Source organism: Diuraphis noxia, unplaced genomic scaffold (genome assembly GCF_037042655.1).
Source record: "Diuraphis noxia isolate RWA-SAM2 unplaced genomic scaffold, SU_Dnox_SAM2 contig0001, whole genome shotgun sequence".
NCBI classification, from domain to species: domain Eukaryota; kingdom Metazoa; phylum Arthropoda; class Insecta; order Hemiptera; family Aphididae; genus Diuraphis; species Diuraphis noxia.
This window is the reverse complement of record NW_028301711.1, coordinates 29,589,846-29,603,040: the sequence shown is the minus strand read 5'-3', so window position 1 is coordinate 29,603,040 and position 13,195 is coordinate 29,589,846. Positions and strand designations below refer to the sequence as shown.

Genomic DNA, 13,195 nt, shown 5'->3' with positions numbered 1-13,195 from the left:
ATCTACACGCCATATAGGACTATAGTCTATACTACTATAGAGTTATCACTTTATCATTGATGAAAACTAACTGGTTGACTGTTAGTACCATAAAAATTTGGTTGTTATTTTGGTAAGTTGGGCAAACGCCGCAGTCCCAAAACTGACAATGGCCCTAGCCTAACCAAAAATACAAATTTTTTTTTTTGATATTAGATTATAAATTTCACAACAAAAATATAAATATAAAAATAATATTATTTTGGTACCTATTTGAAATTAATTTCAATCTTAAATGGTGAAAAGTTATCATTTGTTAATTTTTTTAAATTTAAGAGGCCTCAGGAAGTTTTCTGATACTGGCTTTAAAGTCCATCAATCGTATATATGTATATTAGGTAGGCTGTATTACATTGTATTCCTTAATTTTATATTAAAATTAAGTCCCACAATATGGTCAAATTCAGTCTGGTTATACAGTAACTATAGTAGTAAATCCAGTGGCGGTCCTTGACCAATTCCCTGGGGGGGGGGGGGGGTGGTGAAATATCTTTCACATTAAATACAATAAGTACTCAAAAATAGAAGTCATAAAAAAATGTATTTCATGTAATAATTTTATATTTAATATTTAACCAAGGTGGGGATCCACCCATAGCCTCCCATAACTGTGTTTGAATAGCTTTTAGATTTTTTTTGCCGGAGAATTATAATATAGTTATGTGGAACCTTGTTTTAAATTTTCATTTCTTAGTAATAAAAGTTGAACGTTTTATAAATTTTTAAGAACTAAATAATTTGTAATTGTTCAGTAAAATAAATTTTGTCCAAATTTTAATTTTAAATGGTTATATAAAAAACGCGCCTATGTGTTTTTAGTATTATCCAACTGCTATTATGTCAACCTAATATGAGGAACCTTGTATTAAATTTTGAAACTTTTTTAAATAACGAAAAACATTTTATTGTCATTTATAAAAAAAAAAAACTAAAAAGATAGAAAATTTCAAATGTCTATAAATAACTTTAAAAGATTTGAAATATTTTGAAAATTTTATCAAGTACATAAAATGTCAGTACTTATATAAACATTCAGTGAAAATTTCAAGTATCTGCGGTAATTTGTTTTAGAGTTACACTAATATCTAAATTGAGTTTTCTCAAAAATTGATATTGCGTAAAAATTCCCGTTTTTTCTTAATTTTTTTTGTTTTTCCCGCTGCTTTTGAAAACGACTGATAATTTAAAAATTCGACTTTCTCAATGCTCCAACTAGATTCAATTTCAAAACGGAAAAGCTACCGAAGTTGAAAATCAAAGCACTATTTCGACAACTCATCGTGTACACAGACACAAAAAAAAAACCTCATCATTGTAAAATCAATACATTCATCGCTTTTAATAATACCAATTACTATTTATCAACATCAACTACATTTTTATTTGACACTCTTAAATCTCTAAAAATGTGATGGAAAACATTTATTTTATTTACATTTTTTTGGAACTTTACTGTACGGGTCATGGGATTTAACTTTATTCAAATAATTGTCATTAGGTCTTACCCATAGGCACAATTAGGGGGTTGCTTTTGGGTTCTAACGCACTTACTGACTATTTACTTACTGTTATATAACACCAAAAATAGTCTGAGAAAAGAGCGAATACTTTATTTTGTGTAATATTTTATTTTAATTGACGTTTTTATCATAATAATAAAAAAACAAAAATAATTAAAGAGTATATTCTAATATGAAAAATTATTTCAAATTATATACTTATTAATCAGTATTAAAAGTATCTGTCGTAGCCGGAGTTTGCAGAGTTTTAATATTTTTTTTGAATGAAATTTCGTTTGGAATTAATCAAAATTAAGATTACTTACAACAATTTTTTATTGGTTATTTCAGTATGATTCTTTGTGGTAAAATTTGACGTTCACAGAATACGGCATAATTGTGAACTGAAATAGTTTCCATTAAATAATAATGAAGTATTATTATATTCAGCGAGTTACACAATATACAGTAATTAATCAAATATATTATATATTATTATCATTTTAAACTGAAACATAAAAACAGAATAAAAAGTAGAATAACAATATAATATAGACATATTATAATCTTCGGGTCGTATGCAAAACAAACGTAGGTATATAAATAGGTGTTCTAATATGTTATAGGGTGTATATCATCATAGTTTTTTAATATATTCGCATTAAATTTGATATAAAGGTACATTTTATAAGGCATCCGGTATATGAATAATAAGGGAGAATAATGAATTCCCTGTAGAGCTGGGAAATGCTTCAGCGCTGTATTGATTGCAGTTTTTTTTTTTAGAATAGTCACACTATTGCCGACCCGACAGGCAGCGCTAATACATAAATGTGAAGTACCAAAAAGTTAACAGATTGTTACACACAATCCCTTTTTACATCATTTTTTTATTATGATCTCTTTTCTGGCAGCGATACAGCATCCAGCATTCCATTTTGTGGCAGTTTATTCTGACCCACAGTAATACGTTTACGTGTGTCGTCACAATAATTTTTTTGTGCAATCAATTATATTTTTACGAGATTTTACGAAATTCCTTTGTCACAAATATGTAGTACATATTATTTTATGACAATTAGTCACGTGAACTAACTACAGATTCATTTGCATTCATAAAGGTAATTTGTTTTTTATGTATAAATATAATTAATAATTATTATGTGAAAAAAATGTGAATATAATTCGCTACATTTAAATTATTAAACTATGGAAAACAAGTTTTCCTCGTCATAAATATACCTATATGTGTTTATATGTTATCGAAAATTCTTATCATAATTATTTACGGATTATGTTTAAAAAAAAAAAAAAATTTCTTTAATATTTGTGTTGAGATATTATATTTTATAGGATAAACCAATGGTTTTAAATTTTAAATGAATCGCGATCCCTGAAAAAAGTAAATAATAACAAATTTATCAGTATATTTATTAAGTTAAATAATCGATATAATTAACATATATTTAGATGTATTTTATTTAAATAATTGCAATTAACCACAAAAATTTACAATATTAAACTTTTAAACAAGTAACCTATATTTAATAGTTTAATTTTATCTTATTCACAAATAAGTAAAAGTACCTTACTATAAAATAACATTAAAATTACATGTTTGAGTCATTACATGAAAAACAATTTTTTTCATTACTTTTGGTGATCCCTATCATTCTTCCGGTACCCTTTTTTAGGGTAGTGACTACCAGATTGGAAACCACTGGTTTACACCATTGCTACTATAAATTATACCATCATTTTTTTTTCTTAAATTTAAAACGTATTATTTTTAATTTTTACCTATATTCTATAATTGAATTGATCTATACAAATATAATATTAAATAAACTCATAAGTAATAATATTAATAAATATCATCAGGTTTGGTTTAACTCAGACAAGCCACAATTTATTGTAATAACTAATAACTAACAAATTATTTAATGATTATTACAATGACTTCTAACAAATAGTAGTGGTACATGCCAAAATTGTTTTTGTATTTTTAGCGACAATATTATTTATGAACAACAGAACAACACAATATATGTTACATACACCTATGAAATGCACCTATGTACATTACCTTAGATTAATATCAAACGTTTATTCATTTTTATACGTTTACCTACTAAATAATAGTACTGAACAATAAAAAACGAAATATTTTTATTAGTTTTTAGTTGGTCACTGATTTAATATTATATTTATTTATATTATTATTTAGCTGTATTTAAATAAAATAATTCTATAGTAAATATAATAAGTCAAAAGTGAGTACCTTCCTATTTAATTACATCTTTAAATATACCTAAAGTTAATAATTTAAAAAAAAAATAGCTTTTAAGTATAAACTTGCTTGGCAAGCTTATAGTGTTTTTATTGTATTGATCGAATTATATATTTTAATACATTTTATGAGAAAATAAATAATTCGGCTTTTTCTTATAAAATATATATCAATGTATGATATCTATTTCACAGAAACTATGATTATCAGAAGCATATTTTTTGTGGCGTTTGTATTATATTTTTCTACTTCTTTGGCAATTAAAATATGTGATCGAAAGCCAGCCTTAATAGCAACACCAAAAAGTACAAGTCCACATCCATTTAGAATTTTTTTTAAAGGAAATGTAGAATTCTATACACCAGGAACTACATACACAGGTAACAAAAATCATGATTGTTAAATAAGTCACTATTATAGTTATATTATTTATTTAAAAATATAAGTATATTCTAAAAAAATTCTAATCGATAATATAAAATTTAAAATAACAAATTAGAGATTAATTATAATTTTATAATAAAATGTTAACAACATTTTATACAATTGTATATTATTTTTAAATTTATCTACAATACTTACATTTGTATAATTGTAAACATATTATACTTGTTTTACTCGTTTTACTATTATTTATAATAATGTAACATTTGGCTCATAGATATTTAGTGGAGTGATGAATACACCTACAGGATTTTGATGGGTTTTTATTATTTTTTTTTATGTCTTTGTACTTTGTAGTAGTATGAAGTGTATACAAAATGTATAGAAGAAAAATCTTAAAAATTTGATCTTTAACTTCAAGGGTGGCTTTTTTTAACAGATGTGTTATAGTTGGAACTTTTAAGAGGTTAAAACCAGTTTTCGGAAAATAAATTTTATGTTTTTGTTGTAATTCAAAATTAAATGATCATAACATCCAGCTCTTTCCATTAATGCTCAAACATAACCCATGTCGCATAAAATGTATAATTCAACAATGCACACAAAAATAGTAGGTACAACACTGTTAAAATTTATTAAAATCAATACAAATTGAAATATTTAAATATAAATAGAACTAAATTAAAATTCCATAAAATCAAAAATGTGTGTATCATATCAAAATAATTAAAAATAGCATCTATATAATACATATACTATACAAGGTGAGTCTTATTCCAAAACCAGAATTTTGATATCTCCATTATTTCGGGAAATATCGCAATGGGTAATTCTCGCGGGACACCTGTGTATGGAAAAAGATAAAATTAAAATGAATTAATTTTTTCAAGATACTATATTAGTATTTTTATCAATTAAATAAAATCTCAAAATTCGATTGATTAAAAATAGTTAATTATTAGCAGGCATTTGCCTAATAATATCCAATGACGTGTCAATTTGAACTTAAAACACGCGTAACAAATTAATGCAAATTCCCGGTAAGCTTTTGAAAAATATTAGGAATTTTAAATTTTGTTTTTTAAAAGTACGCACTCGATTTTATTCACTGCCAAAAATTACCCCTAAATTAGAAAATTGAAGCATTTTCCTACTATAATAGGCGCACGGAAAAAATAAAAATCCCATATCATTGTATAATCAATACTTTCTAAGTTCCGCTCAGAATCTAAAATGTAAAACATTAATTTCGGTTGGCTCTAGTTTTACTCCAGTCTATTAAGACGGCTGCAACTGCAACACCAAGTTTTACTAGTTTTATATTAATGGTTGAGGCTGAAGAGAGCCAGAATTATGACGACGAAAACAATGACTTTATATCTGGAAAATTTCAACTTACTGGGGACGTAAGAACAAAAATTAGTGAAGTTTGTCCAAATACAGTTACACAGACCTCTTTAATTCCAAAATCAGAAGTACAAGTATTTTGGACGGCTCCAGCGTCTGGCAGTGGATGTGTTATATTTAGGTATGTTTAAGGCTGTTTACTTTTTAAATAATTACTGTACTTACTTTACTTATAAGTAATATTTTTCTGTAATTAAAATTTGGAATTTAAACTCTTACATATTTTTGCGTTCTTATAGTATTAAGCGTAACAATATAAGATATAACGTATTAATATATGTTTTTCATTATTACATTTTTGGATTGATTAGAGCAACTATTGTTGAATATCGTGATATTTGGTATATGGACGATGAACAATTAAACAAAAGAATTTGCGAAGAAAGTAATGAAAGCAACGACGATAACGCTAATGTAGTATACGAGTGTTGTGCGTGTCACGAAGCTAAGTTCGAGGTTGGTATTTGGTATACCAATTATAATTATTATATGTTTAGTTTAAAATTGAATTCATAGTATTTATTTATAAGTTAGGAGTAGATATCTGTTTGGTTATTTTACAAGCTTAGTAGTTATGATCAGAAACTCAATAACAATTATTTTTAAAGTTTAATATGACGTTTTACAGTTAACTTTTGAAGGACTATGGTCAAGACATACTCACCCAAAAGATTACCCGGATGACAATTGGCAGACTCGATTTAGTGATGTTATTGGTGCTTCACATACAATTGATTATCGGTATATTGATGATAAACAATGTTAACTAATTACTTGTATACAAGTATACATATAATACACAAATATGTTTACCAAGTTTTTAATAATTTTCAAGATTTTGGGAACAAGATCAAGTAGCTTCCGAAGGAATGAATAGTATAGCACAAAGTGGAAGTACTTCGACTTTGGAATCTGAACTTAAATCTAAAGTGATTAAATATTATAACCACCTGAGCTTACTAAAAATTATTTAATAATTTTTTGTTTTAGAGCGATAAAATTCGTACTATAATTAAAGCCAGAGGCATTAGCTATCCAAATGTTACTGGAAAGACATTTGCTGTATTTCGAGTGGATCAAGATCATCATTTGATTTCAGTTGTGTCATTCATGCGTAAGAACTAAATTATCCGTAAAATATTTTTAACTACATATGGTAATATTTTATGAAACATTTTATTTAAAACTAGATCCATCGCCGGATTGGTTTGTTGGGATTTCGGGGTTGGAACTGTGTTTGCCAAATTGTAATTGGATTACGAATAAAACCATCAACTTGTACCCATGGGACGCTGGAATTGATAGCGGAGTCACATACAATGTATTTTGTTCTAGTAATTTTAATCACGTATTTTATAATATACCAAAATACCATATATTGTATTAAGTATTACAAATTTGAAATTACAATATTGCAGTGTTTACTTAAATATTTAAAGATAGGAAATTAAAAATTTGATTTAACTATAAATTGAGAGTTGACTTAATATCTTATAACTTACCTACTAGTATTACTACATTTAATACTGATTCTGGCAATCTGGCCTGATTATTGGGAAGATAACTCACCGCCAGTCATGTGTGGTAAAAACTAGCAGTTAAATTGAGTACAATAATAAATAATTTTAGATATTTAAAGAAGTTCACAATAAAGTTTCACTATTCCGCCTGATAAACTCTTAATCCCATTTTTCTACTAACCAATTATTGTTGCTTAAAATATAAAAATTAGAAATCTAACTTAAAATTTTCAATTATTGTCGATAAATCATTTAATTTCTTAAAAGAAAAAAAAATAACCAAAATCTAGAATATATTTTTATAAGCTTCTGAAGTAAGAAATTGAAGTTGGTTAAAATTCAAGAAAATTCACAAATTATTTTGTAATAAGAAATTTATAAAAAAAAATTTTTTCATTTTTAAGGAAAGAAATTTTAATACAAGATTCCACGTTTGTGTTTGTATTAATTCTATTACTATTGTAATTCAAATATCTATTAAGCTTATTGTACCACGAGTACAGATTGTTAAATGTTCTTAATTCAAAAAAAAAAAAATACAAGATTCTTCATACGGTTTTCTATCCATAATAATGATAGTAATAAATAATTGCCGAAAAATAACAATAATTTTTTATGAGCATTTTAATTTTCAATTTGTACCTATGACATTGGATATTCACACTTAAAATAATTTTTTCTCTTAAAACGAATTTTGGTAAAATGTTTTTGTTCAAAAACAAATAACCATAAATACTTTATGTTTTTACCTGTTTATATTATCATTTTGTGTATATGGCACAAATTTTAAAATATTAAAATATTCTTAAGAGCTAGTCTTTCCTATTGAAATTGATTTAAACAATTTTTTATTTGGTTAAAAAGTTTGAAAATTTTCAAGGTTCCTCATAAGTAATTAGTAATGAAATTAAAAATTCTTAAAAATATATATGCTTATATAATATATATTATTATATATTATATAAATATATATAAATATAATATATTTTCTTTTTACAGACATCTTAAGTTTAAACTTGGACGAAATTTCATTTTAAACGATGAATAACGAAATTAATTGTTATTTTGTTGTAATTCAAAAACATTATAATTATTAATTTACTTATAATTTCATATATTATAAAATTTACTATACACAGCAAAATGTTTAAAATATTTAGATTAATTTTAAGCTATTACTTGTTTATTTCATATTCATATTATATTCATTATATATTTGGATAGAAATTAACTCATTTATAATAAATAAAAATTAATAAATATAATAAATGTAATGTTTTCGACAAAAAACGAATCAACCTTTCGTTATACTCAAAGTAAAATAATTTTCTTTAATAGTAATACCAAAAAATATATCACGAAATTTACTTGATATAGTCAAACAGATCATTTCCGCTCAGAATTATTTTCGTAAACAATGATATATTAAATTTAACATATCCATTATAGTGATTCAATGGACACCTTCTGGAAACAGTATATCAGAGAGGTACCACATGTTCACTTATGTTTTGTGTTTCATGTTAAACCAATTAAGGACACATATTGTTTTATACTTTTTAGTCGCAATTGGATTAATTGATTTTTATAATTTATCTTTTTAAGTAATATAAAATTGTAATAATTATTGCTGTTACTATTATACATGGTATTTAAAATAAATTTGGAAATTGTGTTTAATATGATTTCAGTCATCCGATATGCCTCAAGTACCAATAATGAATATAGAGAGACTTTGGCCATCTAGTACCAATGATGTACGTTCTCCGTTTTATGACCAATCGGGAGCACAAATGAAGCCTATTGCAAAACTTCATCTTATGAGACAACGTCTTTATGAAAAAAGTTGTTCGGAAGAAGAGTCTAAAACCGAATCAGCAGGTCTGTTGTTTAGATTTTTTTTCGTTTATGTTTAAATCAACGGACTGTTTTATTTGTTTTATACACTATAAGTTTGTGATACTGGTCCGTGGTCTGATTGGGACGAGTGTTCAGTAACTTGTGGCAAAGGTTACAGTAATAGATATAGGCAATATAAGAATCCAGAAGACGCACACAAACCTCACTGTAGTAAACGGTCGATGACACAACGTAAAGGATGTTATGTACTTCCTTCGTGCGCGTAAGTTAAAATGTATTAAAAAAAATTGATGAATTGTGGATAGAAAAAAACTTACATAGCAATAGGTGACTAGGTACCTATCTATATAAACGTTTAAAAATAAAGTGAAAAAACAAGTGATGTTATAAGTTTGTTAAAAAGTTTATAGGCCAGTGAACTATCTTGCATCTACATATTTTAATGAATTGTCTATTGACTCTGTTGAGATAAAAGAAAGATCATCTTAAAAGACAGAATTATTTTCAAATCAAAATTAACTAATTTATTAATGTATTCATTTGTTTGAAGTAATAATAATAAATATAAAAATCGATCATTTTTATAATATATAAACTATAAACTAATATTAAAATCTATTGCTACCTTTGTAAAATCGAGAAATTCATGATGTCTTTAGACTTTAGAAGTCGATATAAATAAATAATATAATACGATTTATATTTAGGATTGAGAGCGAGGAGATTGATACGATTGATCCAAAATGTGATGTAACTGCTTTTGGTCAGTGGTCAGATTGCTCATCAGAATGTGGACCTGGTGTAATGGCAAGATTTCGAACAATTTTAAATGAAGAAGTGTCGCCAAAATACTGTTTAGGTAGAATGTTCTTACAACAAACTATACCATGTGAATCAAAACCTTGCCAAGACGAACGTGATAACGTGGTTAGGATACAATTATAAGTATTATATTATATTATCTACGAATAATAAATATCTGAAGTATTAATTAAATCTTAGGACTTGGGTATACTATGCAGTAATTGTTCGCTAACTAAATGGTCGCTGTGGTCGCCTTGCAACATGAAATGTGGAACAGGTCAGAAGGAGAGGCATAGGATGAATTTAGACAGAGCTGGAATGACAGAAAATTGTGATCCCCGTTGTTATACACAGACAATAAATTGTACAGATAATCCTCCGTGTGAAAATAATATGCGAATGGGTAAGATATCTGAATCTTAATAATTCATCCTAAATTTACAAATTTCTGAAATGGAAAAGTGAAAATGTTTTAATATAATTTTTCATGCTGCATATATTAGAGGATATATTGTTATTTGGAAACAGTTTTATGTTAAAGAAATATAATGTAACGGTACAACGCTCTCTTATTTATAATATTAATCAAAAGACGAATAGGTTATGCAACACTTCTATGGCCAATCGTATGTTTAACCGGATAAACTTAAAACGATAATTATTTTTCGACATCTATGTTTTATACCAAGTGTTTTTATTTTTTGTTTAGAAACAACCATATCACCAAGTTCTGAAAATACACCAGTAACATCTGCTACTATAAATCCAGAAGATGTAAGTATAAACAAACTGAATAGTAAGTTATTTTTGGTGAAATGAAACTGCACTTTACAAATACTGAGTAAAAATCAGTATAAGTTATTAACAGTTTTGTAAAGGAATGTAACTTATCAGATTGGCTAAATTCAAAGTCCTCAAATTTATTTATTCGATAAGTGTAAAATAAAGCATTTAAGTAGGTAACTACCATTTAAGTATCAATTAAGTTATAACACAACAGTAATTTTTATATGCTTTTTAATAATACATAAATTAAATTATTTATTTAAATCTTTGTTTAATATTAATTATTTTGTTATTTGTTAATTATTATTTTAAACTGATTTTAGTATATAATTTGTAAGATAACCTAGAATAGGTAGATTACAATAATAAAATCAAAAATTTATTTCCCTTCTACATTGTTAAAATGTTATTGTACTAAATTGTACTGTTTAGATTTCAGATGATTCGACAGAAAAATGTATTCTGTCAAATTGGAGTAAATTTTCAAGTTGTAATGCTATCTGTGGTCCTGGTTTTAAAGAGCGTACGCGAACCATACTAGTAAGTTATTTCATCACTTAATAATAAGTTAGCCTTGAATAAATATATTCTATACTTTAGTCTCCAACGGATCCATTGGAACAAAAAAAATGCAGGAAAAAACTAGTTGATCGACGAAACTGTCGAGGAAGACAATGTAGTAGTAAGTTAAAATTGCAATAAAATGTTTTATTTAATATTTTTTAATTTTTAATTTTTATAATATAATTAATTTACAATCTGTTGACTGTTACTAATTAAAACAATAAGTAAAATATATGGAATAGTTTTTTTTTTTAATCTAACTATATAAATAAAGTAATATGATTTACATAATTAACTATACAATCACACATTTTGTTGTTACTGTTATTCAATAATATTTATCTTTATACAAAAAACTAAAAGTTATTTTGTGTATATTTACTCAGTTAATAATAAAATGAATGCCCATCATGCAGAGTGTTGAAACTGTAACCAAATCACTAAACATATTACGAGAATCTAAAGCAGTGTTAAGTTTAAAAATGAAAATAAACAATTCCAAAATAATTACATTAGGAATATGATGAAATAAATTACCAAAGAGCTAAAAATTCATAATTCTGAATAATAATCAAATAGTTATTGTAACTAATTGCAACAATATAAATTATGTAATATTCTACACAAACTAATCTGTGTTTATTTTTTGTTTTTGCATAACACAGCATAACCCATTAGATTGGTTAAACACGTAAGCATAATCAATATTAAAAATATGGTGCACAACTCCATTGACCACAATAAAATAATATTATACGTTGTTTACTAAAATAATAAATGTAGGTAGTACCATTGATTATAAATTATTAGTATTTATAATCAATGGTAGTACCTAATATATTCATGTCGATTCATGTTCATATGTTTCATATGCGACTAAATTCAAATTAAGCTATAATATTTTGAAAATTATATCGAGTTTAAAAATGTTAAAATAAATATTTAGTAAATAATTAAGTAAATTAAAAAATATTAATTTATGAATTAAAAAAATTTTTTTTTTTGAAAATTAGTTTTTGCGTAAAAAACCAAGTTTTTCTACCTATTTTATTTTTTTTTTACTCATAATTTTTACTTTTAACACTTCAAACTCCAATGTACCAAGTACCAACCAAACCCGAATTCATATCAAAAACGACTCACAAAGTTAAAGCTTCTTAAATGATCTTAAGAGGACGCCACACCCGCATGTGTTGTCTCCGTCGTACAAGTGCGTAGCATAGCAAATTTTACGCTCAACAGATCACGTTTATCTCCGTTATTTTAAAATTTAGAGTGAATTGACCTATTATAAAAATTAAAGGCAAGATTATTACCGAGTGCATCTCATAGGCTTTTTATTATATTTTAATTTTAAAGCGAGTAATGAGTATTTTAAAATTGTAAATTTTTATATCTAAAAATACTCATAACTCGGCTTAAAATTAAAATATAATAAAAAGCCTATGAGATGCACTCGGTAATAATCTTGCCTTTAATTTTTATAATAGGTCAATTCACTCTAAATTTTAAAATAACGGAGATAAACGTGATCTGTTGAGCGTAAAATTTGCTATGCTACGCACTTGTACGACGGAGACAACACATGCGGGTTTGGCGTCCTCTTAATGACGATGATTGTTTGATGTTGATTTTTAAACAAATTTTGTACTCGCGATTGGAGTTGTGCAAATCATGTTAAGCTAAAATTTTGTGAATAATTCATAATTATTGTGGCAGTTAATATTATTTTATTTATTGATATAACTGATTTTTATAGGATGTAATTATTCGCCATGGTCGGAGTGGTCATTATGTTCAGCACTATGTGGTATGAATGCAGTACAACAACGTACCAGAGTTCCAGAAAATGTTGCATGGACTTGGTGTAAAGATAGATTAGAGCAGCGTATTTGTTCAGCTTTAGCATGTAAAACCGATTAGAAACCAATTTTATTTAGAAATGTTTAATTTAAAAATTTAGTAGGTAATATACCAATATATTAAATGACATTATTAACGTGCTTTAAATATACAATTAAGTATGTTTTTCTCAGAGTAAT

The 13,195-nt window shown here is 25.9% G+C and overlaps 1 protein-coding gene across 3 annotated transcripts; it reads left to right on the top strand.

The window, feature by feature from the left end:
* Window positions 1-2,386: 2,386 nt before the first annotated feature.
* Window positions 2,387-13,143, top strand: LOC107163897 (spondin-1). Of its 3 annotated transcripts, XM_015511528.2 has the most exons (18): window positions 2,387-2,659; window positions 4,023-4,208; window positions 5,476-5,740; window positions 5,931-6,075; window positions 6,248-6,360; window positions 6,455-6,548; window positions 6,610-6,733; window positions 6,810-6,940; window positions 8,831-9,020; window positions 9,093-9,261; window positions 9,707-9,926; window positions 10,002-10,206; window positions 10,307-10,429; window positions 10,513-10,577; window positions 11,022-11,129; window positions 11,190-11,271; window positions 11,819-11,844; window positions 12,913-13,143. In XM_015511528.2, exons 2-17 carry the CDS (start codon window positions 4,028-4,030, stop codon window positions 11,821-11,823), a joined length of 2,220 nt encoding a protein of 739 aa, XP_015367014.2. In that variant the 5' UTR covers window positions 2,387-2,659; window positions 4,023-4,027; the 3' UTR covers window positions 11,824-11,844; window positions 12,913-13,143. The 3 variants fall into 3 exon arrangements, with proteins under 3 accessions (XP_015367014.2, XP_015367012.2, XP_015367013.2); XM_015511526.2 differs by lacking the exon at window positions 11,819-11,844 and having other exon boundaries at window positions 2,388-2,659; XM_015511527.2 differs by lacking the exons at window positions 10,307-10,429; window positions 11,819-11,844 and having other exon boundaries at window positions 2,389-2,659.
* Window positions 13,144-13,195: the final 52 nt, after the last annotated feature.

Excerpts from the sequence above, each read along its gene's own strand:
- LOC107163897 (XM_015511526.2), top strand. The coding sequence starts at position 4,028 with ATGATTATCAGAAGCATATTTTTTGTGGCGTTTGTATTATATTTTTCT. Across the intron at positions 9,927-10,001 it reads AAGACGAACGTGATAACGTG|GACTTGGGTATACTATGCAG; the intron begins GTTAGGATACAA and ends ATTAAATCTTAG. Across the intron at positions 11,272-12,912 it reads TCGAGGAAGACAATGTAGTA|GATGTAATTATTCGCCATGG; the intron begins GTAAGTTAAAAT and ends TGATTTTTATAG.